This window comes from Limanda limanda, chromosome 1 (assembly GCF_963576545.1).
Source record: "Limanda limanda chromosome 1, fLimLim1.1, whole genome shotgun sequence".
Classification (NCBI taxonomy): domain Eukaryota; kingdom Metazoa; phylum Chordata; class Actinopteri; order Pleuronectiformes; family Pleuronectidae; genus Limanda; species Limanda limanda.
In genome coordinates, this window is record NC_083636.1 from 8545578 (window position 1) to 8573355 (window position 27778).

The 27778-nt window shown below is 42.4% G+C and overlaps 2 protein-coding genes across 3 annotated transcripts in view; one reads left to right on the forward strand and one right to left on the reverse strand.

The window, feature by feature from the left end:
- The first annotated feature begins 1136 nt into the window (after positions 1-1136).
- Positions 1137-8468, forward strand: LOC132999980 (HMG box-containing protein 1-like). 2 transcript variants are annotated; one of them, XM_061069794.1, is made up of 13 exons: positions 1137-1157; positions 2108-2205; positions 2846-2953; positions 3084-3303; positions 3638-3767; positions 3954-4065; positions 4200-4291; positions 4469-4625; positions 4717-4861; positions 5013-5137; positions 5330-5513; positions 5603-5744; positions 5837-8468. In XM_061069794.1, exons 2-13 carry the CDS (start codon positions 2115-2117, stop codon positions 5846-5848), a joined length of 1518 nt encoding a protein of 505 aa, XP_060925777.1. In that variant the 5' UTR covers positions 1137-1157; positions 2108-2114; the 3' UTR covers positions 5849-8468. The 2 variants fall into 2 exon arrangements, with proteins under 2 accessions (XP_060925777.1, XP_060925789.1); XM_061069806.1 differs by lacking the exon at positions 1137-1157 and having other exon boundaries at positions 1974-2205; positions 2849-2953.
- A 2700-nt stretch (positions 8469-11168) lies between these two features.
- Positions 11169-27778, reverse strand: part of ptprz1b (protein tyrosine phosphatase receptor type Z1b) — a 65847-nt gene continuing 49237 nt past the window's right edge. Inside the window, exons 9-32 of the mRNA XM_061080322.1 lie at positions 26884-27068; positions 25283-25409; positions 25057-25103; positions 23477-23983; positions 22670-22853; positions 21591-21824; positions 18315-18459; positions 18037-18128; positions 17881-17966; positions 15998-16018; positions 15515-15611; positions 15341-15423; positions 15117-15251; positions 14503-14638; positions 14237-14390; positions 14020-14155; positions 13712-13858; positions 13533-13626; positions 12845-12918; positions 12604-12732; positions 12184-12336; positions 11858-12000; positions 11601-11736; positions 11169-11312 (exon numbers count right to left, since the gene is read on the reverse strand). Coding sequence (XP_060936305.1) covers positions 11169-11312; positions 11601-11736; positions 11858-12000; positions 12184-12336; positions 12604-12732; positions 12845-12918; positions 13533-13626; positions 13712-13858; positions 14020-14155; positions 14237-14390; positions 14503-14638; positions 15117-15251; positions 15341-15423; positions 15515-15611; positions 15998-16018; positions 17881-17966; positions 18037-18128; positions 18315-18459; positions 21591-21824; positions 22670-22853; positions 23477-23983; positions 25057-25103; positions 25283-25409; positions 26884-27068 — 3389 coding nt within the window. The remainder of the gene's footprint in view (positions 11313-11600; positions 11737-11857; positions 12001-12183; positions 12337-12603; positions 12733-12844; positions 12919-13532; positions 13627-13711; positions 13859-14019; positions 14156-14236; positions 14391-14502; positions 14639-15116; positions 15252-15340; positions 15424-15514; positions 15612-15997; positions 16019-17880; positions 17967-18036; positions 18129-18314; positions 18460-21590; positions 21825-22669; positions 22854-23476; positions 23984-25056; positions 25104-25282; positions 25410-26883; positions 27069-27778) is intronic.

Sequence of the window (27778 nt, forward strand, 5' to 3'; positions counted from 1 at the left end):
TGAAACTATTGTTTTGACATAACAGTAGTGTGTTCCACATGCATTCCATGTATCAATGTCTTATCTAAGTTATTCACTCACCACATTGTATCAGTTGATACTTTTCCTCTTTTTGCTCATGTGAATATTGTAATTGCCTCAACCTGACAGCTTGTTATTATAACAATACTTATTACACACCATTAAAAAAGTAGAAGCTTCTGTTTACTCTTCACATCTATATTACTTTATACAGTGGTTATGAGTGTTTTTAACCAGGTTATCAAGCTACAACTACCTGTTGAACAAGTTACACTGGGCACATGACCACACAGCTGAAGGCTATTTGGCTGCTGCTGCAAATATCAGCCACATGCATACCTGCATTTTACCTTTGTTCTCACATATACATCACCTGAGTTTATTGTCTTATTGTTTTGCAATGCCTCTGTTATCGCTACACTAAACACTTGCATGCTCTGTTTGCTCAAGTCTTGAATATTTACTGTGTCATATGATCACATTAGCTCTTTAAAGAGCTGTCGCCTGGAACACTTCTGCTTTCTGTCCCCAGAGTCTAAACTAAACATGGAGAAGCAGCGTTCAGTCTCTCTCTCCCAGAGAACTGCAGGTCCGCTGCAAATCTTCAACCCTTCCTGTGAATCAATGCTGAACACTTAATCAAATAATTACGCATTTCTTTCACTGCACGGTTACCGTCCCTTTTAATTCTTATTTTGTTTATTTCTTATTCTCCATGCAAATCTTTGAAATTTCTTTTAAAATGTCTCTTTTACCCTTTTGCCTCTTATGTTGCTTTTACAATTTGGCATGGTGCCTTTTACATTTCATTTAAAGCACTTGATGTTGAAATGTGCTACACAAACAAACTCACCTTGACTTAATGTGATTATTTATTATATATTCTATATTATTTCTACTTGTTGTATCTTATTAAAATAAAGCTGATTTGTTTTTTCCTGTGAGCTACTTTCTGTTTTGCTTCCATCACTTGAACCCACCCTGTGTTTTATTGTTGTGATGAAGAGAACAAGCCTGCCCCGAACTGGCCAATGAGGACGAGGAACACCGCTGACCGACATCGGGTGCGGCCAATGGGATCGCCGGGGGAGATGTGTTTATACCCGCCCCCATCCCCGTACAAGGAGACTGTTTTGGTGAGTTGAGGAAAGTTCATTGAATTCGTTTGTGGCTTTTAAAGCGCTGAATGTGACGAGTGTTCGCTCCGGTTGACAGACGAGTCTTTGAACTCGACCCGGGGACGATGAGCGGAAGCTGTCAACGCGTAGTTCGAGTCGAAAACACGTCCTCGCTGCTCGTCGCTCAGCTCCATTGTTGTTAGCTGCTCGTCCTGTGCTAACAAGATGGCTCGTCTGTTTTTAAAGTGTTCGCTCGTTTCCCCCACGCTCACAACCACAGACACGTCGGTAACTCGTCTGTTACGACACATTCTATAGTATAGATGCTTGTGCTGGTTGTCGTCGACCAAACTTTAGTTTTCACTTTTTGGTTTCGCCACAGCAGACGTAACTCTGCTCGGTTTTGAAGTTTGAAACCGTAGTGACAACTATCACTTGTTATCAGTTTGTAATATCACAAGCAGACATGTTGTTCTATGTGGTTAAAGTGGTGTGTTTCACTCGTATCATCGTCGCCCGTCCGTGTTGAATGAATGAGCCTCGTCTGCGCCTGCGCACGGAATCTCAAAGTTTATAAACAAGAGGGAGTCACATGACGACACATTGTGAAATAGATAAACACGCTCCCGTCGCCTGCGGAAAGCGACTATTTCACGTTGCTTTCTACCTAAAGTCCATATCACATGAGCAGATGAACGCAATGGATCTTTGTGAATGTGTCTATACTTAGCTGGCATCCGGCCCGATGTGACCCCGTGTCCCCCCCTCACCCCGAACCATACACAGCTCCCTCGGGATCATGTTCCCCCTCCTCTGCGTGGGTGGAGAGTTTATGTCAGGATTGCAATGTGACACTAGTGTGTAGATTCATCTTCCCAGCAGATCCAGTGCTCTAAAGTATTTAAATATATTCATTCACATCTTTAAAAAATTCGCATCTAAAAGCAGTGTAGTGTATAATGTTTCAGTGACATCATGGTGTGGGAGGTGGTGACCCCAGCTGTGCTGTCCGGCGACCCCAAAAACCACAAGGTCCGGGAGCCAGAGCTTCAGAGTGAACACTCAGGTAAAACATCTGCACTGCATCATTCATGACATAAATCTATTCATGATGTACTCCAGTAAGTCAGAGTTGCACTTCTATAAAGTTTGGTGACTCACAAGAGACAAAAACAAGAGTGTGGTTAAGCTCAAAGTAGCAGAAGCTGAGATATTCAGACCAAACCAAAGTGTGAGGTAGGTTCCTACCTCACACTTTGGCTACATCTGACTTTCACGGTCTTCGCACTGATACATAATTAGTCTTTTCTCCACCGCTTAACTTTGAAAGCTTCCCCTGAGTTACAGAAAACAAACACTAAAGTAAACTTTTTATAACTGGTTGAGTCTCCTATGACTTCTATTCTTGTAAAGTAGAAAAAACTTTTGTTTGCAAGCCTATTTTTCTGAATAATCGATAACTTAACAAATCATTTGTATTAATAATATAATAATACGTTTTAAAAAGGTTTTCATGTTTTGCTGCTTGTTCTTCTATTATTCAGTTTGTTTTAATATTACTTTTCCTTATTATAATACTAAAACCTTGCTATTCTAGTCAGTAAATCAAAATATGTATTTAAAGGCTAACAGTTAAAACACAAATTCAACCTGTAAGAGTTTCAGATCATGTGAGCGAACTCCTGTTTCTCTGTTCTCACCTTCAGTAGTGATGACAGATGTAGAAGGAGACCAGTCACATGAGCTGCTCCGCTGTGACGAGCACTTCCCCCCCTCACCTGGCTGCGCCACCAGTGACAGCCACATGGATTATGGTACATAATACTAGGCTTAACACAGCAGGTGAAATAGTATTAAGATGAATTTGGGCTCATGTGTTTCTAAATTCTGAAATAGTTAGTGAGGCAAACCTTTCACCGGGTGTTTTTTACCTTCTCTCGCCAGATGACCTTCCAGATTTACAGGAGGTTCGGGAGGAGGCGGAGCCAACCGCGCCACCTGTTTACCAGGTGGGGGTGGGTGTGTCCCACCAGTGGGTCCCACCAGGAGGTGCATACGCGATGGCACACAGCCCACAGCCTCCTGACACACGCTGGCTCACGCAGCTGGCTCACATCGCCACCGGGCCCCAGAGCCCCCTGCTGCAGGGGCCTCCTCACAGCAGGTATGTGCACTTTGTACTAAAATTTTAGTTCTATGGAGAAAAGGTAACTTGAGCGTTACTTCATGTCTTCAAAATAACTCTTCAATCTCAAAAATTGTCGTATGTTTTTTTCTAAATATTCCTGTTAGGACTATTTTTGCCATTTTTATTATATTATTCCTTTCTTTTACCACTAAGTACTTGTATCACATCTCCCCATCCACAGGTCTTTAAGAACTCAAATAGCACGACTTTAGCCAGGATTTTAGACAACTGGGGTCAAGAGTCCAAACTTCCAACGTGCAACCGCACGCTCCTTCTGACCTTCCAATTTACTAGTCTGTGTCTTTTGCAGCTCCTCCCTGGTCTGCATCTCCAGGATCAGCAGTGATCTACATTCCTACGCCCGGCCTCCTCCTCCTCCTCTCCCCAGCAGCTCACTGTCGCCCCCTCAAGGCCAAGGGAGGGAGCGTCGACGCAGCAGGGTAGATCTCATGTTTGCCTGCTTCCTTTCGTTTGTTTGTTTCATCCCCACTCACTGCCACTTTGTACAATATCTGTGGAACACCACAGCTGCCACCTGTAATTATCTTTAGAGTTTTTAACTCATGGTTCTTTTCGGCTCGGAGGCAGTTCTGTGTTGACAATGCTTCTCTTTCCTGTTTCCACAGACGACCAGTGAATGTGGCTCTGCCGTGTCAACCAGATCCTCTCTCTCTGAAGACGAAGACATGGGCTGGAGCTTCTCCTGGCCCCCCACCGCCTGGCACTGTTTTCTCAAAGGTACACACACACCAGCACACACACTTTAATATACATGTATACGCTGGAAAAATATGAACAAGAACACATCTCTGTATGGTTTTATATCATCTGTGTCATATACTGAATGGGTGACCGCTCTTTTCTTCCATCAGGCACTCATCTGCGTTTCCACAGTGGCTGTAACGTTGAGTGGCAGGAAGCTGAGGAGTTGGATTCTGCTGAGAAAGACTCCAGATCTCTGAAGGTACATCATGCAACAATTCTGTGGCCACGCTGTTTTTAGACAGTAACTCCAGAGAATGTCCAAACAACAGAGTCCCGCCTTTCATTTGTTAAACATTTAACTATAACAGCTTCACTAGAACCAACATGTCAGACGAAAAAATGTGTTCTGTAAAAACCACTGCTTCCTCTTTAACAGAGTTACGGCTCTGAGGGTCTGCAGCTGGTGGAGCGCTCGGAGGCAGTGTTGTCTGGTCGCGCCGTTCTACAGCTGACCTTTGACCCCGGTGCATTTGGACATGTGCCTATGACCGCCCGGTGCCAACTCGACCACCCCTTCTATGTGAAAAACAAAGGTAGGAGTGATGCCGACATAAACGCTACATCTGATTGATCTGCTTTGCAAAAAAAACTTCTTTACACTTTGTTCATCCTTCTGTCCATCAGGATGGTCATCCTTCTACCCAAGTTTGACTGTGGTGCATTATGGGATACCGTGCTATGAAATGAAGGTAGGAGACGTTTGCCTGCCTCCAGGACACAGAGATGCCAAACACACAGACGACTCACTGGTCTTCGACGCCTTCAGGAGGTAAAATAGACCCTTTTTAGTCTTTTACTGGAAATGATTCAGTGTTGTTTGCTTTTCAAAACCCCAGAAAGCAAAATAAAGGCCCAATGCCAATGACCAGATTGATAATTGTGTGTTTAAAGACCTGTGTTTGTGTGTGACTCTTTCGCAGTCACGATTTCACTCCTCTGGACTCGTCTGCGGTTTACGTGTTGAGCAGCATGGCCAGACGGCGGCGGGCCTCCCAGTCCATCGCAGGAGCTGCTTCTCCAGACAGAGACGCACCACATGGTGGAGGTACTGTGTGAATGAGCAGAGACATTAAGAGCTGGCACAAAATATACACAAATAGTAAGATATAAAAGCACTGGAGCACTGTTGAGGATAAAGTTAATGAGAAAGAAAAGAGAACGTAGTAATTGGTGATTGTCAGCTCAGGGATTTTTTAAAATACCTTTTGTCTTATGTGAATCTGTTTGAATCCCACAGAAGCCCACAGTCCCAGCCACTCCAGCTCTCCTCATCAAAAGCCAACCAGGGGCCAGTCTGCCGGTGCACAGGCAGGAAGTAATGGCCCGCCTGTTAAGTGCAAGCGGCCAATGAACGCCTTCATGCTGTTCGCCCAGAAGTTCAGGGTGGAGTACACGCATATGTACCCGGGCAAGGACAACAGGTAGGCGTGCTCTGGGATGTGTGTGGTGACGCCGCAAGGTGGATACATGTGTGTGTTAATGTTAATGTGTGTGTGTGTGTGTGTGGTAGAGCGATCAGTGTCCTCCTTGGCGAACACTGGAAGAAAATGCGAAATGAGGAGAGGCGGGTGTTCACCCTACATGCCAAAACCCTGGCAGACGAACAGAAAAGAATCAATCCAGACTGTTGGAAACGCAAACGAACCAACTCTGTAAGGACACACCAACACACACACACACACACAGACACACACAGTTTGTTTTGTACTGCATTTTAATTCAATTCCTCCTCTTTGCCTAACAGGGTTGTCAGTGAAATTAAGGCCACGGAGACACAAAGAGGACACACACAAATATGACAAAGTGACAAAGAAAAGAAAAACCGTGCTGAACCTAATACTTTGCTTTGATATAAGATTTGATTTACAGACTGGCCTTTTTTTAAAGATCCTCTCAAACCTTGTCTCGGTCAAAACGAGAGGCAGTGTCTGCTTTCAAAAAATGTCCCCTTCCTCTCACTTGCTTTAGAATGTGCTGATTGTTCAGCGGAAAACATCTTTATACTCTTATCGTGAATTAAAACAAGGTGTCTCCATCTTCAGTGAGAACACATTTCAAAACTAGATGAAGACACAGATCATCAGGGTTCTCGCTAAGACTGGAACTCCACAAATGATTACAGGAATGGGGCAAGAATATTAGATTAAATAAGTCTGATGATTTTCAGTTTCTCATGCTTGGGTGGGCGTTGTGGTGCTGTAGCATTTAAGTCGAAAATGTAGCAATTTTCCCCAAATTATACTTATATTATAAAAGAAATGTACAAAATATTAACTGCTTTTTTTACTTGTAATTTATGTATTTCACAAGAGTTTTCATGTAATTCATCCTGGAAAATGTAATAATTAAATTAGAATGACGCTTAGTAAAGCTCATACCTCCGCCAAAGGCCGAACAAAATATAACAAATCCTCGACTGGCTTAACTCAACTTAACTTAACAAATAACAGGCCTTAAAATATAGACAGTTTGATCAGTTTAAATGTTTTTGTTAAAAAGAAATCTCCATCTAACTCTGATCTGTTTTACATTTTTAACATTGAAAGCCTCTCTAGCATTTGAGGGTTCAGAATGCCTTTACTTCCTTAAGAAGGCTTTTATTTTGAAAAAGGAGTTTCCTTTGTGAAATGCAGTGTAATGAGATATTGGCTATTATGGAAACGCTGATTATGCCAAAAGTACCACAATCGCCATTGTAGTAAAGGTACTATTAACATAATTTCCCTCCAAATGGTCGTTAGCCAAATCGTTAGCTCTATGTTGCTGCTTTCTTATTGCCATAATAACATGTTTTTTAATGTGTTCTGTCAAAGTGTCTTTGTGTATAATCAAAGAAACATGAATGCAAGAGAGGGTTCATGTTTCTCACAGCTTTATGAGAAGCTTTATTTAAGAAGTGTTTTCAGAAAATATCATCCACCAGCGTCAGACTGGTCAGAAAAACAACTTGGAGTTTCAAAATAGTACATGGTATTTTAAAACCAGTTGAGGCAATTTTCAGTTTTAAACAGACGAAACTGATTTGATAAATGATGTGGAAACAAATTTGTCGAAGCAGTAATGTTCACAAGAATACTTTGAACATTTGGGGAACATCATCAGCATAATAATGTTTTGTTTTTGTCATATTTAAAAAGAAATCTATTTTTTGTGTGTATTTTAATCCAGGTGATCTGTTTTTTTGAAGGTCAGAAAAAAAACAGTCAGTATTTCTCATCTCTTTAAAACTCAGCATTTCACTCTCGTTCAATGTGTCACAAACCTCCCTTTAGTTGAAAAGATGGAGGGGAGTCTTCCTCTCAGAGCCCTGAGGAGTTAGGACTTATTTTTAGCTTGAAACAAACTGTTGCAAAAAAAGTTTTTAAAAACAGACTAAGTTGAGGAGCTTTTAGAGTAATTACAGATAATACGACGAGACAGACCTGGGCCCTCAAGGACTTACTGGATATTAGGCTTCTGACCACAGACTGTCTGTGTGAAGATCTGACTAAAGGCCACATCTGTAAAAATGTTTGCCTGAAGAGTAAGACCCAGGAAAGCAAAAACACGTTGGGTAAAATGTTACCTTTAATAAAAACCCAGCGTCGTTAAAGTGATAGTACATGTACCTCAAATACTGAGTCGATACTCTCTAACCAGGTGTGTGAGGCTTTAGAAACATGGTGTGACTGTATCTGAATCTGTGTTTTCATGTGTGAAAGCAGGAATCTGCTTTGGGTTTCAATCGTAGACTGTTTATAAAGATGGACGACATGATGGCTCCCCAAAAGTGAAGCCAAAGCATCTGGATTGCCCCCTGGTGGCTGGCTGCAGTATGTCTTAAATCATGCCTCCTCCATGTTAGTGGAGGGGACATGAGGCAAACTAAAAAGTCAAAGATGGTTTCTGTCATTTTAGTTATCACACTGGTGTTTGTTCATTTTTATTCAGTTATTTGATGCTATAAAAACAGAGTGAAACTGGCTGAATGACGGCCAAAGCACAAAATGGCAGCATCCATATCCCAGATGTTTGACGTCCATCTTTATTCACAGTCTGATTTCAATGCTTGAAAAAAAAATGTTTTTACAGAAAAAAATGAATATTTCCAGAGTATTTCCAGCGCTCACACTCTCACTGCATAACGAGGTTTATTCTTAATGCACTATATACACTTTATCTTTTTTGACTGCTACAGTATCACGACAAATATTAATATGACTATATACAGAAATATCTATATTTTTTGGTTCTATCTTAATCTTTGTTACGCTTTCATGGTTGTGATTTGATTATTTGACTTTTGTATGTCGTTGTGATCATGTTGTGTACAGGTCCATCAGGGGAGACAATGCAATATATTGTATTATAGTATAAATAAAAGCATGAGAAATGTATTTCCTTTTGTCCTCCCTGTATTTTCCCCGACTAGAAAAAGAAGAGTTTATAACAAACGCAGTTTGAAACAAATCTTTAATTGTGCTGCTTCAGCCTGTTGCTATATACAAACTGCACCAGTATATACTTGGAGATAAAGGTATAGACATTAAGCTGCTACGTAATCATAAAGAGAATAAAAAGAGACAACATTCCATTAAAACTATAAACATGATCAATATTTCCAGGCTAAAATTATCAAATAGAAACCACACAGTTATTTATATATATATATGTATGTGTAAATGGCTAGAAAATCACCTTTTATAGTAAAATAGAAAATATATAGAGGTACAATATAAACATACGGTAATTTGGACTTTCAATGTGTTCAGGGATATTTACACACAAACAGTGGGCTCTGCTTTGAGTCCCTCTCAGGCTTCACCGCAGCTGTGTCTGTGCGATTTTGCATCCCGAAAGGGACGCAAAACGGGCGCAGGCTGAAGCTGCAGCGAGGCGTGAGAGCGACTCCGAGCGCGATTGATTCAGTCGGACGCAACAAAAACATTTGGACTCAAAAAATGGAAACAGTCATAAAGAGTGGCACACGGGGACGCAGAGGGAGTCACAGCTTTCAGTTTCCCACCCCCTCAGCTCATTGTCTGAAATCTGAGTGTTTGCAGCAACACCAGAAGATAAACGATGTCGTGATTTTCCTCTGGCGGATTCCACCCGTTGATTATTCTGCAACAAGACTCATCTGAGAGGTCGGGATATTTTTCTGCTCATCATCCAAAACATCAGAATCCAGATTTCGATTTCAATCGACCACAGTTTGATGGATTATCACTTTAATACCTCCCCTCCGATCTCTACAACACTGAGACACTCATCCCCTTTAAGAAAATAGATACAGACCACACATCAGTCTTATTATTTTGGCATATTATTCCCACAGTTGTATCAAAACAGGTTTTTCAGTACAATAGCATGAGTTACAAAAAGGCACCAGAGACCATGTGGCAGTGGCAACGAGACAGAAGCAAGAGAATTCAACAGCAGTTAACACTAGCGGTCATTTCACTGTCACGAGTGAGGCCTTCAAGGTTTTGGTTATTAAAACATTACTAGGAATTCTGCCAATTATTGTGCAGGGAATCAAAGGTTTTGCAGGAAATATTATCATCAATCACATGGCTCTTTAGACTGATTTGTACTTTTATTAGTATTCATTTAAAATTTTTAAAAGCAAAGACGAAAACAAAGAATAAAAAGTAACAACGGAGGAGAAACAATAGATGAGAAAGTACAATTAAAAGAAATACAATTTAAAGAAAGATTCAGATTTAAGGATTTTAAAGACGGGTCTTTACTATGATTAAAAAACAATTCTATACAACGAAATAATGAAATTAGAATTTCGTTTTCACTTTTTCAAAAATATGTTTTTTTATTCTATATTCGCTTGTTTTTAACAGACTTTTGGCCGTTTCTCAGAAAGGACTGAACCTCTGCTGCACGAAGCTTCACACTGAACAGTCACAGTTTTCCGCTGGAAAGGCAGTGAAGCTTTTTTGGTTCCACACTTTTTAACATGGGATTGTTTCCACTTTGTTTCATAAACCATCACATTTTTAATAATACATGTGCTTAGATCATCAACTTTTAATCTGTAGCCCTTTTTTTTTTTTTTAAATGTAGAAGTTTGTAATGCTCCAATCAGGTGGAGGTTTCACAGCCTGTTTTAATCCAAACACTGTTTATGTGCTGATCTATTAAACCATAAGAACAGGATCTATTAACCATATGTAATGCCATTAGTTAACTTGTAAACCCTGTGTCAACGTTGCTGCTACGACGATACCACGGTTAAAACCAGAAATGTGTCTCTGGTAAAATCTGTATTGTAGCCTTCTAACACAGGGACCCCGTTCAGACCTGGTGTTAACATGTGTCCTCAATGCGTCCAGATCCGACCCCCCCCCCCCTCTACAGTTTCACAATCAATCCAATGTATTTTATATCACATTTATTCTTCTCAATGATCACGTGTTGATTTGTCTGTAGCCAACAAACCAATATCAACACTGGTCAACACATCATGGTTTATACTCTTTTTGGTCACATTTATTTTTGCAGCTGCATGAATTCACTCACTCACTCGCTCACTCACTCACTCAGCTGTTATCAGACACATCTGAAAACTCACACGGGGTAAAAACTGCACAAATTACAGTTGTGTTTATTCGTCACAGGAGATCCATCGGCACAGATGTAAGAACCAGATGTAAGAACCAGATGATAGATCCAGATGTTAGCACCAGATGTGAACAGGGTCTGACAGCAGCCTATGGAAAGACCAGTCACCTGTAATGATCTGTCTTAACCTGCCGGACGTGTTGACTGAGCTCCATGATTTTGTTTCCACAGTCTAACACCTGCAGTGGTTTAGATGACTTAAGGCTTTACTGGATTAAACTGGATTGTTAGGTTTTATACTTTTAATAATGACACAACGTACTGTGCAGTCAGGCATCAGCATGGACCCAGCTATGAACCACAATGCTCTCATCACAAGCAGAACCTCAGTCACCACATCACTGGAGTGTGCGTTTCTGTGTGTGTGTGTGTGTGTGTGTGTGTGTGTGTGTGTGTGTGTGTGTGTGTGTGTGTGTGTGTGTGTGTGTGTGTGTGTGTGTGTTTGTGTGTTTGTGTGTCTACATGAGTGACTCCAGGCTCTCTGCGATGTTGGTCTGTCCCAGTGGTACAGATCCGTTGGTCTCTGGACTCTGCAGGGCTCTCTGGTCCTCTTGGCTGCTCACCAGACTCAGCACCGCATGGTACAGATACTGGTACTGCTCCTGTGGACACACACACACACACACACACACACACACACACACACACACACACACACACACACACACACACACACACACACGCACACACACACACGCACCTTCTGAGACTGAACCTGCCACATACTTATATCAAAATACACATCAACAGTTACTTCTTACCAAGATGAGGGATTTCCTCCAAACCCCCAAAACAAGTAAATATGGCTGACAATAACTTCATTATTAAGTTTTTATTATTTTAAAGTTCATAAATATGGTGTATATGTGCATGTGTTTGTCAGTACTTACTACATCATTGAATACCCCAGGCCTCATGAGATTGGTCATCCGTGCCACCTGGTAGACGTCTACAGCTCCCTCCTCCTCCAGCTGACTGGACAGGGTGCTGAGAGCACAGAACAGCCCTGATGTAGCACCTCCCAACCTGCACAGACACACACACACACACACACACGCATAAACACACACACAATCAAAATGAAACACAGCAAACTGTGATGGTCCTGGTGTCGAGTGACTGAGCAATGCCGTCTCGGTGTACTCACGGATCATGTATGATGGTGGGCCTGTCAGTGGGTCGGCTGTGCTCCCTCACCGCGTTGACCAGATCAAAACTGTTCCTGATGGGACTGTCAGGGTTCGGCCAGCAGGAGGCGCTGTACTGTCGCACCTCCAGCACATAATTGTTCTGGATGGATGCAGAGAGAAACAGAGACGGAAGGATTCAAGATGTGTTAGAGAGAGACAGTCCAGTGTCTTAATACCTGTCTCAACACGTACATGTACAATGTGCTGTGTGTGTGTGTGTGTGTGTGTGTGTGTGTGTGGGTGTGTGTGTGTGTGCATGCTTGCGTGTGTGCGTGCGTGTTACCACTGTAGACTCCAACATGAAGTCTTGCATCAAGAGTCTCTCATCATTGGACAGAGAGACATGCTCCTCCCCCGATTGCGAAACAATGAAACCCTCAAAGCACATTGGTTGGTCTTTGCCGGGCCAGTAGACACAGCCCCCCCCCTCTTCACTCTGACATAAAGAAGAAAACAGTAGGATGTGTGTTTATATACAGTCATTGACATAGGCTGATAATGTTTTTTAACTTTAATCTAAAAAGCCACCTATTTAGTCCGGCTTTTATTTAGTATTTTATAATTTAATAGTTTATTTTTCCTATTTACATTGTATCAATATAATATATTGTGTTTGACTTAAATCCTAGTGTTGATTATATCTATACATGTTTGAAAGATGCTATAAATAAAGAACGTGTGCATGTGTGTGCGTGTGTTGTACCTGACAGTGTGCGTCCGGCAGGCGAACAACTGTGTGTGTGTTGTGTTCCCAGATCATTCTCCAGAAATCAGCCACCGTGCTGCTCAGAGGAGTCTGGCTCACTATGAACTCTTTACTGTGGTGATGTCCCTGTGAGAACATGAGCAGCTTCACTTTTACTGATGTGCAAAATGGAAAAAAACAGCAACAACCCTTTAATTAAATCCGATTGTGATAAATGCACAGAGGCCAGTCTTGTTACCGTGACGTAGGAGGCGTTGATGAAGCCGGTGGTGTTTGTTTCGCAGGCGGTCAGACACACTCTTGATCTCTCCACTGTACAAAAACACAAACATGTAAGAGTTTTCAATTAAACATGTGAAAATGTGAAACCCAGTGTTGTTTATGAGCCTCTTGTTCACGTTCACTGCACTGTCACAATAGGAGTCATCATGTGATCTTATACCTCAGTCCACGACTCACTTAAAGTCACACTTAACTACTTTTTTACCTTAAAATAGCAGCTTAAAAATGAGGTTGATGCTTTGATCCCGACTCTTCACCCTGAATGTCTGTTCTTCATGCTCTATGTAACTTTAGGTCTGATGGCCTGTGAGAAGTTAGCAACTGGCTGATAGTCGCAGGTTAAAGGTCAGAATCAGGTCAAGAAAGTTCAGGAGTAAGTTAAACTATACATCAGTTACAAATACTATCCAACATTCAGCCAGGAAATGTTTCAAATATATACAAAATCTACAGAACTCTAAACACAGTTTGGTGAACAGTACTCATTACAAACTGTTAAAACACAAATTAATTCGGTAATATGTGTGACCCACCTCAGGGCTCTCAACATGTCAGGTGATGGTGCTGGTGCATGTTCACAAATTCTAAAAGTTACTCTAAAGATCCTCTATGTTTGGGACAGTTAATCATCCAGCTCTGCTTACCAGGCATCAGAGCTCTGGCTCTGTTCTTCTCAGCGTTGCCATCTTTCAGGGCAGTGCTGTAGTCTGCGTGCTTCGCCTGACGCTGACTGATCAACTGGAACACAGAGAAAACACTCATCACGTTCACTGTGCACAGTTACACAAGAAGAAAAATGATCGAGAACCCAAGTTTGCTCTACTTTGAACTGTTTGTCCATGCGGGTCCTGCCTGACAGCCCAGGGGTCAGGAGGTCAGACACGTAGGTGTGGAGGAGGTCTGACGTCACTGAGGTGTCCCGGCTCAAGATGGCTTCCACCAGGGCATCGTGGATAAATACATACTGCTCCTAAGGGACAGAGACACATGTTCTCGATGAGGACTGACTGAGCAGACACTAAGAAGTGTGTGTGTGTGTGTGTGTGTGTGTGTGTGTGTGTGTGTGTGTGTGTGTGTGTCTGTGTGTGTGTCTGTGTGTGTGTCTGTGTGTGTGTGTCTTGGTTCACTTACCTCTGTCTGAACCAGGAAGTTCCTCTGAGTCCGCATGTGCTTCAGGAAACCAAGAACGTTCACTGTCCCCTGATCCTGGATCTGCTGCAGCATGGCGTCTATCACAATGTAGGTTCCTGTTCTCCCTACGCCGGCACTGTCATGAGCACATATTACATGTCAACACACTGAGTATAGTCAACACCTGGCACGGGCAGAAGAAGAACCTGTCCCCTACCTGCAGTGCACCAGAACAGGGCCCATGTCTTGTGTGCGGGCCCGGGACGATGCTCTGATGAAGGACAGGACAGGCAGAGTGTATTCTGGGACGCCCATGTCTGGCCACTGGGTGTAGTGGTAGTGCATGACTGTGTGTTCCACTCTCTGGGACGCCTGGAGGACCAGAGGTGGGGTAGTAATGTGTCAAGTTTTCAACCGGAATCTCAAATTATCTGTGGATGGACACTGCAGCTCCTGTGGTGAGATGGTGTTTGTGTGTGTGCTGCACCTTATTTGAGGTATCCCTGACGGTGAAGGTCCGCAGTGTGTAGTACGCCAGGGTCTTGCTGCTTTTCAAGGTCACCTGGTACGGACCATACTCCTCCTGGTTCTCGTCTGGCCAGTACTGGTCACATTTAGTCTGTAGAAGGACAGTGAAGATCTGTTGGTACTCATGTCGCACCGAGGGTGACAGCAATCAAACACTTTTCATAAACTGTGTATAAAGATGGAAGTCACATTTCCACTTCCTCCCCCGATCCAGAAATGAGTAAATATCCCTAATGAATGCAGTCATCCTACGATGGATTTAAATTGAGAAAGGGGAATCAGCTTGTCCAGTTTTGTCAGATATATGTTAAATGTGGTTTGTGAGGCCATGTGACCTTTGCCCGTCCAAATTTAATCATATCATCTGTGATCTGGAGCTCTGACATTTCACCTTCGTTCACCTTTGAGTCCAAGTAAATGTTTATACCACATTTTGAAGAAATTGAGATATCGGGCTCACAGGAATGGGACGGGCGGACGGATGAAAGAACTCTATAGATCAGATGATCTGTGTGTAAGCTGCTGTTGTTGGTGTCAGACAGGTGTTTGTGTCAGTAGCGACCTCGTACCCGTCCTTTCTCCTTGAGGTTGGTGATCATGACGATCACTCCGATATTCTGCTGCCAGATCATCCTCCAGAAGTCTTCCCTGCCCGCTCGGAGGGGCCCCTGTGCTGCCACGTACGCTCTCGTTCGCTCATAACCCTGCAGAGGAAAAACCACTGTTTACTGCAAGAACTGGACAAGAATACATTCAGTTAAAGTAGAGGAACATTAAGGAAAAGTGCACCTACATCAACAAAGTTAGCGTTGATGTAGTCCCCACATTTTCCGTCTTTGTCTAAACTGTTGAGCAGCTTCACTCTGCTGTGGTCATCTGCGAGAGGACAAACACAAATCAACTTTATCTTCAGTTTGCATGACAACATGTGAATGTTGAGCACCGACCACAGAGCCCGGTGACGTACAGGCCAGGATGTTGATGTATCGGTTCTTGCTTTTGTTGTCGGGGTGGTTGGAGCTGTCGGTGGTGATGCCCATGTCCACTGTGCAGGCTTGTACCTCCTGAAACACAACAACACAACATAGAGTACAACACATACAGGACTTGGTGTGATCACTCAAAGGAAACTAAATAAAACTAACAATGCAATATGCTGACAAGGCACAAGAACACAATTCTCTCTATTCCAAGTCAGTGCATAGTGTTGCTTTAAAGGCTCCATGCCTGACGTAGACTTAGAGCCAGAGATGAAGAGAAAAGCAGCTCCACCTCCATTTTTGCCCAACAACACAAAGTTCACATTTATTATAACGTCTGAAAAGTAGTTGCAGAGGGTCAACAGAGGATCCGATGCTGGAGATTTGATTTCAAACAAAGCTTGAGTCTTCCAACTAAAAAAAAACAGCACCTCCGCAGGTCAGGAGGGGTGATACTGCCGGCGTCTTACCTCGTAGGATTCTTTGACAATCTAATGGAGGGTGGTGAGGATGCAGAAAGCACGATGATGGTGGTGTGGTGAAAGGAGAGCGGGAAAGGGGACAAGATGACAGACAGACAGACAGACAGACAAGGAGTCAGTGCAGGTCCAGGAATATGGGGTTCAGATACACACAGAGAGACTGTGCTCGGTGGGAATCACTGATGTTCCCACCTGATCTGTGAGACTTCGATTCTACTATTAAAGCATTTTGTCCAAATAAATAAAAGACTTAAATCAAAGTTGCGATCTGAGCACATGCTCCTTCAATTTAGACTTTTGTTTTGTAAAACAAATGAACCTCCATGTAAATGTAGGATTGTAGAAAAGGTAAAAACATTGTAACGAAATGGGGGAAACACATACAACACACTGGCAATTACACAGGAGTATATTACATTAATTGATCCTATCTGTGTGTGTGTGTGTTTGTTTCTCAAGAGGGTCATGCTCGGAGACACAGGTGACTAATGCCATGCAGATGCACCTGTTGGTAGAAATTAACCCACACGCTGTTCTCAATCAACAGATTCAGATTCCAATTCTACACATTAATAAAAAACTCACATTTTTCACATTTAAAACACAAAAAGATGGAAGTTTTAAAAGGCTGAAAACATGTGACAGATATTTATTCATCTGAACAGATCATAAACTGTACATGAAGATGGACGCCAGAAATGAAGCCAAATATCCTGGATACATCGCTGCCATTTTACGCATTTGGAGCAAGAGTCTGCACAGTAGCAATCGTGGTAACGCAGATACACTGATACACGCACTCGACCAATCATGAGTCAGTCTGAGCTGTCATTCATGACGTTTCACCTCATTTTCATAGCATCAAAATAGAAACTGCGCTGACAAACATCCACAAACACAACAACGCAACAAATCCAAATAAAAGAGCTGCTCAGTTGCACTAGATAAAAATGCAAATTCTCTAAAAGAAATACTAAACTTCTTTGGAAATACTAAACCTTTTTAAAAATACTACTTTTATTTTAAAGATACTTTAACAAAAGCGACAGGTGCAGTTTCTTTAAAATAATACATTTTTGTAATGAAACTAAACGTCTTTAAAAGTATTAATTAGAAACATACTAAACTACTGATGTAAAGGTGCAATTTCTTTAACAGCATTAAATGTCTTTTCAAAATACTAGTTATAATAATTAAATAAATAAACAAGTTAAATAGTCAACATGGCAGAAAGGCCTTTAAGAGTAAGTGTTATTTATTAATGTGCCAAGCTCAAGTGCGTGAGGTATTAATCATCGATCAAAACTACTTAAAATGACAGAAACTATCTTTGACATGTTTCTTTGGGTTGTGATGTTTGACCTATACTGCAACCAGCCACCAAGTGGTGAATGAGATGCTGTGGCTTCAGTTTGGGGATCAGTCATGACGTCCATCTTTGTATACAGTCCATGGTACAGATTTGTGCAAACCTGCCACTCAAATTTGAAGTTGTGAATGATTTTTGTGTATTTGAATTTAGAGACTATAAAGAGTACAAGCAGGATTGCCATGGTTTGTATCAAACACGCCTCATAAGATGTTGACTGTTGCCTAATATATTGCACATGGAAGTTACACATCAACACTGGGCTCAATGATATTCCTGCAGGTGTGATGTTAATAGACATATGGAGGAGCATTAAGGGACCATGACAAATGAGATGTTATCTCCTGATAGGTCGTTCTCTTTAAGAACATCCCGACAGACCACCCACCTACTGTCTCTAAATGGAGGATCATTTTATAAATATTTAGTTTATCTTGCTTTCCCTCATCCACAGACATTCCACTGAACCCAAATACATTACGGCCCTATACAGATGACATACCTCAAACTCCTTGAAGAAGGTGTTGTTGGTGTGGAGCTCCATCACATGCTTCACAAACTGCTTCACCGTCAGCGGCTCATGACCGTCTGCAATACACCACATAAAGCCATATTGGATATTGCAATGATCATTGAATAATGTGAGTGCTTGTGTTACCTGTAGCCAGCAGCAGGGGGGTAGAGGGAGCAGATATGACTTTAGGTGAGGCGCTGTCGTCTGGGTAGAAGTTCGCTGCCTGGAAACAGTTTCTGTGACGTAAACAGATCAGAATTAAACTCAACTACACAGGTACAATGAATGCAGACAAATATTTACCTTGTGTGTGCGTGTGTGTGCGTGTGTGTGTGTGTGTGTGTGTGTGTGTGTGTGTGTGTGTGTGTGTGTGTGTGTGTGTGTGTGTGTGTGTTTGTGTGTGTGTGTGTGTGTGTGTGTACCTCCAGTAGATGAGTATGCCCACCAGGACCATCAGACAGATGATGGTGAGAGTAGAGACGACAGCGAGAGGAACAACTGTCCTCTTCTCCCTCTCCACACCTCCGACCATCCCCACCCGAGACTCGTGGCTGCTGTTGCTGCCCTCTGATGAGAGACAGAGACGAGAAGGATGGGGTGTGGTGGGTGAGGGACAGGGGGGAGAAGAAGGGTAGAGTATGGGAGAGTCAGTGAGAGGAGCACGAGAAATAGGGATAATGTGTAGCACTTTCAAAATAATAGTTGAAGTGTGTTTACCAGAGGGTAGAAAAAGGATTTAAAATGAAAAATAGCCAATGTTGTTGCTAAAGTCTTTCCTCAATCGTCCCCGAAATTATTGTCATGGCATTGACATTGAACAACATTAGCCTTCCTTTGAGTTGTAAATGTAAATTTAATAAACATTAGTTTAAACAAGTGCAATGCCTCATTACATCACAGAGGGGCAGTGGTGAGGAAAAAGCTGCACACTGTATAACATTTACCTTCCTTTGGCTCGTCCATGGCCCTGCTGGTGTCGGTGACTCTGATCAGAGGCCCCAACACTGAGCTCCCTGCAGCATCAAACAACTCCTCCACACCCGTGAACTGCTGCAAACTCTCACCAATGACACCTGCATCACTGTCCGCTATACCACCTCCTTCAATCTCTATACCCACGGTTATTTTACCATCACCGTCTCCCTCCCGGATGTTCTCCGGAGTTAAGTTGCCCCCATTGAAAGACCTGTAAAAACTTGTGTTTTGATCCTCTTCATCGGGTCCATCACTACCATCATATTTCATTTCTTCACTGCTGTCAAACAGTGGGAACTCTACTTTTGCCATATTTCCAATGACAGGCAGCTGCAAATCATCCCTTCTTTCAAATGCAGCTTCTTTTCCTGCATCTATACCATCACCTTCCTCTTCAGCTACAGCTGTATCCTCTTTATTGTCATTTTTCTTTCCTTTACCAGCTCCAGCATCATCTCCAGAACCACTGACATCCTCAGACCAGCCCGAACTGGACTCAGCCTCAGCCCCGCTCCCGCTCTCGGTGTACGTCGTCTTTCCTGCAGCATGTTCACCATCAGTTTCCTTCAGCGTGTCACAGCCTGCTGTGCGATTGGGCTGCCTGACCCTCTCCTCTGGGTCTCCATCTACTTCCCTCACTCCAGTCAAACTTATTTCTTCTCCTCCCATCTTTTCTTCCACCTCATCTCCATTCTCGGTTATTTCCTGATCTGCGTCTGTCTTTGCTGAAGTTGATCTATCCTTTCCCCAAATATGATCCACCTTTGTGGTAATAGTTGAGCTTGGAAGAGTAGACAGGTCCGTGCTGATTGTAGCGACTTCATCAGAGTCCTGTTTGAGTCTGTTGCCATCAAAGCCAGACCCTGATCCACTGCCCTCTGCTGGTCTGTCCGACAAATCCAAATGTTTAGAATCATAGAAAGAAAAGTTGTCTTTATATTGAGCTGTCCTGGCTTCCTCCTCGCTGCCGGGGTGTGGCAAGGTATTTAGACCATCTTGAATCTTAATGTCACTTTGAGAGGGGGACGTTTTTGAAATACTTCCTTTAATGGCGTTTGTGTTTGATAAGCTGATGGCACTCAAAACAAAATCAGGCCGAAGAGAAATGTACGCAGCGCTTGAGAAATCTTGTGAACTCAAAGTGGTAGAAATCTGAACTTCTTCTGAATCCATTTCTAGATGGAGAATATCGTGCTCCTCAGAGGACTTATCTTCACCGCTTGTATTGTCTTCAGGTAGGTCAGGAGAAGGACGGAAACTGATGGCGTCTTCATTGAAGGGTTTGAATGGTGGAAGTGTTGAACTGATTAGGTTGTCTTTGGCAGAGAGCCTTTCTTCCTGGAGAGAGCTCACAGCGTTTGCAGTTTGGACGATCGCTCCACTAAAAGTGTTGGGAAAGATTGAGGAGTGGTCAACGGTTGAGTCCTCAGACCTGGACGTTGGTGTGTGCGCTGCAAGAAAAGTCAAAGTCTGAAGGGAACAACTTTTCGAGGACACCAATGCATTGAAATGTCTTGATTCAAAGTCTTATTCAGGCCAGGGAAGACGAAGGAGAAACGTAAGAAGTCGATTCCCAGATATGATGGACAGGAAAGTAGAGTCAGAGGAAGAGTATCTGGTCAACTTCATATTCATTGGGTTGGATTTTTTAGAGACAGAGGAAAAAAGCAGCCACCAGAGTGCGCCCTTCAGCCACAGAAAAATAATTCAGACCCAGATTTAAGAGAGACAAGTCCAAGAAATAGAAGCTGATTATCAAGCTTGAGTGGATTCAAACAAAACCAAGAAAAACATCTCCTCATGTGGAAACTTAAGAATTTGAAGAAGAGTTGAATTCTGAACGAGCTCAGAGAGAGAGGAAGATGCTGATTGTCGCTGTAATCATCATCATTATAACCCACATTCTCTATAGGACCATCATCATCATCATCATCATCATCATCAACATCATCATCACAATCATCAGCCATCACCCCTGCCATTATCAGCATCATGCCTCTATACAATATGGCACCATGATCACAGGGCACAGCAGTGATTAGTTCAGCAGCAGGTTGTTAGAGGGGAAAGACAATTATCCACTGCAGGTAAGTGCAACTCTCTACCCACCACCGGAAAATATGTTTTTACAACATTTGCAGTTCAGTGAATCCCTCATGTTGACGCTTTACATATGAACTGGACGTTTGCATTACAGATTCTTTTTTTTAATACCACGTTCTTTAACATTGTGAGACGGGGCAATTTCTCAAGAGTAATTCATGGATCTTGAAGCAAAATCAAGATCCATGATCTGGCTCTTTTAACGGACTTATACTCTTGGGAGTGTGCAATGTGGTGCAGATCCAAATAAATATCTGGATCTGAATTTAAATATGCTTTCATTCGGGACCTTGTTTTTCTATTATCTAGAGGCATTACACAAAAACTACTCAACGGAATACTTTGTTGGAAAGATATGATCAGTATGGGTCAAGGAAGAACCTTTAGTGCTGATCCCAATCAGGGGGAAGATCCAGGAATTTCTTTTCCCCTTTCTTTAACATTTAGAGACAGGGCTGCTTACACCAATTTCCCAGTAAAGAATCTGGAATCCATGTCTCAGGGACTAGTCTGATGTTGAGTGTGTGCAATTTACTGCAGCTTGATAGAATTAAAGGGGAAATGACTGAGGTATTCGAGTTGCGTTTCGAGAGATGGCGCTCTCAGGTGTTGTACCCTACCGTTGAACATGGGCTGGGTCGTATGCATCAGCACCCTGAGCAGAGAGGAGGTGGTGATTGATTTGTAGACCGAGTCGGCGAGGGTGTTGCTGGAGGTCGCCGTCCTTGCTGTGATCCAGAGGGAGGACGGGGAGGAGGAGGAGGCAGAAGTGACGGTTTCCAGGAGTGGTTTGTTCACGGGAGCGTCGGTGTCCTCAGCAGAGAACACTGGGGAGACTCCGTCCACTTTAATACCTGTGGGAGAAAGGGAAACGTGTTATGATGTGACGCGTGTTGTGCCACTTGATGATGTGGCACAACATGATCAGATTCCTCCTGTTATGACTGGATGTGGCCCTGCGGTGCATGAATCTACTGGGCCTGATGTGATGTGCCATAATGAGCCATGGCTTTGATGTCACAACATGATGGGTGACGTGAGGTTGTACGACCTCATATCTCTGATGATTGGACATGCTGTGATGTACCTTTATATGGGATGACAGGTGAAGGGATGTCATGGTACATCACATCAAATTATTCATGTTTTTACGTTTTGGTAAAGTTTGATTCCTGGCTCCTCCAGTCCATGTACTTAAGTGTCTCTGAGCAAGACACTGAACCCCAAATGCCCCATCCCTCTGGAAACCTCTTCCCAAACAAATCAGAAACCGCACTGAGTGGTCCACCTTTAAAACACTATATCGATATATATAAAACACTTTTAATATTTGATTCTTATGTGTATCTTGCATTTCAATGTCTGATCATGATGTGCATTTTATCTGCTCATTTGTAATCCTTTAAAAGCACTCATCAAATAAAATGTATTATGTTAATTATTGTTGCAATCTATTAAATAGTGACTATCGGTGCTGCTGTACATCTTGACTAGAACGATTCCTGACTCTCCTCGTAGGACTCCGCAGCATCCAGCATAACAAAACCTTCAGCTGGTCCTTATTTAAACATTTATGAGTTTAAATTCCCCCCCGGCACTGGACCAAGAGCTGCTGCAGCGGCAGCACCAATCCAAGATGTTTTTGTGTAAATTAGACTGACAAAAAACCCGGAATAAATCTCTTCTTGTAAAGTCTGACCTGGCACCGCAGCCGAGGACTCTGTTGCAGCGGAGGCGGAGCTTTCCAGGGGAAAGTTGTTGACTGTGTCTTCATAGAAGACATCTGTGACTTGGATGTCCTCCACAGGAGGGGTGTAGAGGTCCGACTGCAGAGAAGGGAGCTCACTTTCGCCAGTTTGTTCTGGTGGAGCCTGATCCTTTGACTGCAAGTGGAAGACATAGTCGAAAACAAAAACACTGGCTTTAAACCGGGTCCCTGGATGAATAAATGTACAAGACCACAGTAAAAATCAATTAAACAAACTGATCTGACATTTGGAATTTACAACAAGGAACACTGCGTTTTATCTTGTGTCATAATTGTTTGTTGCTGTATGAATTAAAATATTCGACATACATTATACATTATACCATCAGGTAAACATGCTCTAATGTTCAACAAACTTTCCTCATACTGTCCATTCCTGCAGCTCCTCTTGTCAGCCACTGTCTGAAACACCTGATAAATCCCAGTCTGCTCTGATTGGCCCTCTGTTGTGATTTAGGGGCTGCTTTGCCAGACAAGCCAATAACTTGCATTATGCCAATGCATTTTTTCTTGAATACAACTAAACATCTGTATTGATTTGAAGAAATTAGATAACGTGCTCAAAAAAATCGAATGCCTCCGGCTAATGGCATAAAAACCAATATAATGCACTTTAGAAAATAATCTGAAAAAGCATAATGTGTCCTTTAAGGCTAATTAGCTTTTAAAGGAGAAAAATCTGAGTACCAAGTGGAATTTTACCATCACCTTGTCATCAAGAAGATCCAAACGTAGTACCTGGTTTGGGAGCTCTGACAGTGAAGCCTCTTCTGTGATTTGTCGGTGGATTGTCGTCGGCGGCGTCGTGATCCGAGCAACTGGAAACAGGAAGCCAGGCTGCTCCGTTGCCTCGGTTATCCAGATAGCACCGTTGCCGTCAAAACCTGCATTAGTGGAAGGCCGCTGTGTTGGAGTCATGCTTTCCTCGTCGATCCAGTTCTGATCCATATCATCCGGTGTGGACCTGTTTTGTTCCGGGTTCTTTTTCGCACTCTGGTTGAGTCGAGTTTTCTGCAGAACCACAGAATCAGAGGGAGTCTTGGGGGATGGGCGGGGGTTGACCTGCACTGCGGCGTTCTGGTTTGCTTGGGTCTGGTCTGTCGACTGGTCCTGGAGGCGTGTGGGATGGTTCTGGTAAACTCTGGTCTGCTCCGCTGGGACCTCCTCCACAGGGCTGTGGTCCTCTAGGGGCAAATCCACCTGGTTTTGGTTTTCAGGTTTCCCCCACTTGGCTTTAGATGAGACCTGCCAGGAGGAAGAAAGATCGGCTGTGAGAAACACAAGATGTTTGGATGCATGTTTTGTTGAGAGCTAGTATCTGTGCTCTGCTAAGAGTTGATTTAAAATTGTACTAACAAACCTTTAAGCTTAAACTACATAGAAGAAATGTTGACCCAATATGAGCCAACTCGGAGCCTTGGGATACTTCCATACTCTACGTTTTATTTTGAAAACGCATACTCTGGTACAGAGATTTAGAGTTTGGAAATGCTGCTGGCTCCATCTTAGTTTGAAAACTCCAGGGCAGTGTTTATATCTGGATTGGCAGAAACGGAGATGTCACTTGCTGTCTGGGTCTTTTCTGTCTAAACGTAGCCTTTCGCTGATTGGTCAGGCTCGTTTCATCCACTTCAACAAGAACACAACCAGCATTAGCATCGAATACCAGTGTAGAATCCAACATGAATAACCAATTACGAGTGTGGCTGACCCTGTTGCCTTTGCTAACAGCTGCTGTGCGGTTTTACAATGATACGACTGTTTACATGTGTAGGAGACAAGCTGTTGTTTCAGCAATCTGTTTACACGCGCGTGTCCAGAGTACATGAGTGGTCATGTAATACGCTTCTTCCAAAGTCAAGACTAAGGTGAGAGTCGTTCAAAGGTGAGGCTGGCAGATTCAGTGATTTCTTGAAATTTTATTTTAAATCCTGTTGTCTTTCTTCCTACTTTTATTTTTAATTGTATGTGATTATGAGAGAAGAAAAGTTAAGGATTATTTCACTACTTCTTCCTTAAATTGGTGAATATAAATATTCATCTTGTGGTTGCACTGCTGGCTTTTTCCCTATTCACTGTTTAAATGAATTATGAAGTCATCTTCATTAATGCAGAGTGAGCGAGCTAACTCTGGTACAGCTCTCTGAGCACGTAACAACAAGCCTCCGCTGACATAATTACAATCATTTGCATAGTAATTAGGCTCACTGACAGGATTGAATACGGGGCAAACAAAATAATTTCGCTAAATGAATGCCAACATGCTGAGTGGTGTCAGGTGAAACCACAAAAATACATACACACAGAGATTGTCCTACCTCCTTGTTGACTCCCACATCTTTAGTGACCGTGTCCGAATCAGTTTCTACAGAGAGGAACAAAAAACAATGAAACACTATTGTGGCGAACGAAACAGTTTATACGCATGCTGTGTGTGTGTGTGTGTGTGTGTGTGTGTGTGTGTGTGTGTGTGTGTGTGTGTGTGTGTGTGTGTGTGTGTGTGTGTGTGTCTGTGTGTGTGTGTGTGTTTGTGTGTGTGTGTACCGGGGTCTTCTAAAGGCATGTCCACGATGATCTGGTCGCTCCATCGTCCTCTGAGTCCATTGGTGCAAACAGCCACCACCTGCACCACATAGCTGCTGTTGGCCAGCAGGCTTGAGATGATGGCGCCCTGTGAAGTCACATAAGACAGTTTTATATTCTCCAAACCACAGAAACAGATGAGCTTACACACTCCTTCATCACCACCCTCGTGTTCAATTTGAATCCCCAGTAAATAAGGCTAGAAAGTGTCTATATGCATTTCTCTGTTTGACTTGCTCACCAGTTTTCTTCCGCTCTTGTTCTCTAAATCGATATACTAAAGATTATCATCACAGCCATTTGTTATCATATTTGTATGATTATTTTGCTCCAAAATTCAATAATGAGGATGTTCCTTTTCTTTTATATCAACTTATAAAAATGTTTTTCAAAATGTTTCAAAAAAGATCTACTCTTTCAAACTTTTAATCTAAATTTACATCTATCCTATTCAGAATCACAGACTTGTACATGCGTTTGTAAAACGTCTTTCTATTTTGAATACAAATGTTCAAATTATATAACAAGTTCTGGCCATTATGGTTTCCTCTTAATGTGCTTTCATTCGAATATTTAGCCTTTGGGGTTCAAAATGTCCCTCCATCACTCCAGATGCGGCTGCAATTACATCATAAATATATAACTACTGTGTATTTGTTTGAAAGACACCTCGTGCTCAGTGTTTATAGTATATACTACTATAATATTAGTATGTTAGTCTTCATTTGTTTTTGTTCTGGTACGGATCCCTATCAGAGGACGGATCCAGGACTTTAGGCATATTTAGGGGACTGATATTTATCTGTACTGTGATGCAGATCCACATAAAAATCTGGATCCAGTGAATTTAAAAGTGGTTTTATAAGGGGCAGAGGTGGACACTCTACTGACTCTCAGATGATCACGTTGATGACAGTAACAGATGAGCGTGAGAGTGGACGGGTGAATCTGTGTCATAAATTAATTAAAGGCCTTATGAAATGAAAAATGCATTTCCACAAATTCTATGCTCCTGTCTTAATGCTTAAATTATCTACATGTCAAAAACCAACATCAAAATATTCATCTTTTCTCCTCCTGTTATGTTTTTTGAGGATTTATCATGCACTAAGGGACGTTTTCTCATAATGTATCCAGTAATAACATTTTATTTTAAATATTATTGAAAAAATATGAACTTTCTCCAAAACTTGAACTCCTTCCCCATAGAGTTTCTTGAACTCCTCCATGTGAATATAAATTCTGCCAGTTGCCTACTAATGCATAAAGACTCAAGCTTTCAAATGTATTGGTTAAAATATGCAGGCGTATGCAAAGGTGGTGGGATTTCCTGGTCAGCAGAGAGCAGGCTGTCACATTCAATGCTATTGGATACTGTGAATGTTAATCAATACCTGCAACATTTCCCTCCACAGCAGCTTCCTGTTTTTACCCAACACATTTATATATGAGGAATCTAGTAAGGTTCTAAAATGCGTTTCACAGGATCGTTCAAATTCCATGTGTTCATATGGATTTGTTTGTTCGTTATTTGGAAAAAATTTAGAGAAATCTTTTCGTACCACATCCTGGTCCCCGTCTGTCCTGTACTCCTGCTTGGTTTGGTCTCGGCCCTGCAGCCTCTGGTACGTGACGGTGTACCAGTCGATGGTCGTGTCGTAAACCACGCGGGGGCGCTCCCACATCACCACGATGGTGGTGTCGTTCTGAGCATCGGCCTGAACGTTCTCCGGCTCTAAGCTGCAGGCTGGGGACAGACGTAGGATCGGATGAGATGCAAGAAAGATGAACAAAACAAAGGAAGAAACATGAGGAGAAGAGTCGCAACGGGACAGCTGGATCCAAACGTCTGAAAAATGCTGCAATGTCTCACATTATTGTTGATTTTTAACAGAACAACTTCGGAGGTGAATGTGGCAATGAGTGGGAGGCATGTGTGCGAGTGTGTGCGTGTGTGTGATCATGAAGAGGTTTCAGGCAGAAAGACCCCTCTCTGCATTTTTGAATACTTTATTTCAATTTCAAAAAGAGCAGCCAAAATAAATTGCCAGCTCGGAGAGGAGCAGGGGCGCTGAAGTACAAAGTCGAGCTCGTAGGAAACCCACTTTAGACCCACTTTACTTGAGGGGCGACTTTATGAAGATGGAGAGCGTCGTGAATTATATCTTTTGATGATCATAACGAGGCTGGCCTTGGAACACAGCGTTACAGCTGCAGGCATAGAAGAATAATACACATGGGAAAAAATATGAAATTACAATATACTTATCTCTGATGGGGAGGTTGATTTTTACAACATTTTCATATTGCAGAAAATGTGTCTTCTAGTTAGTTGAATGAATTGCATCTACTAATAAATATGGTATAAATAATGTAGAGCAAATTTGAAGGCATTATTTTGGATTACATAAAAATAAAATAAATATAATCAAGTAAAGTACAGAACATTACAGATTT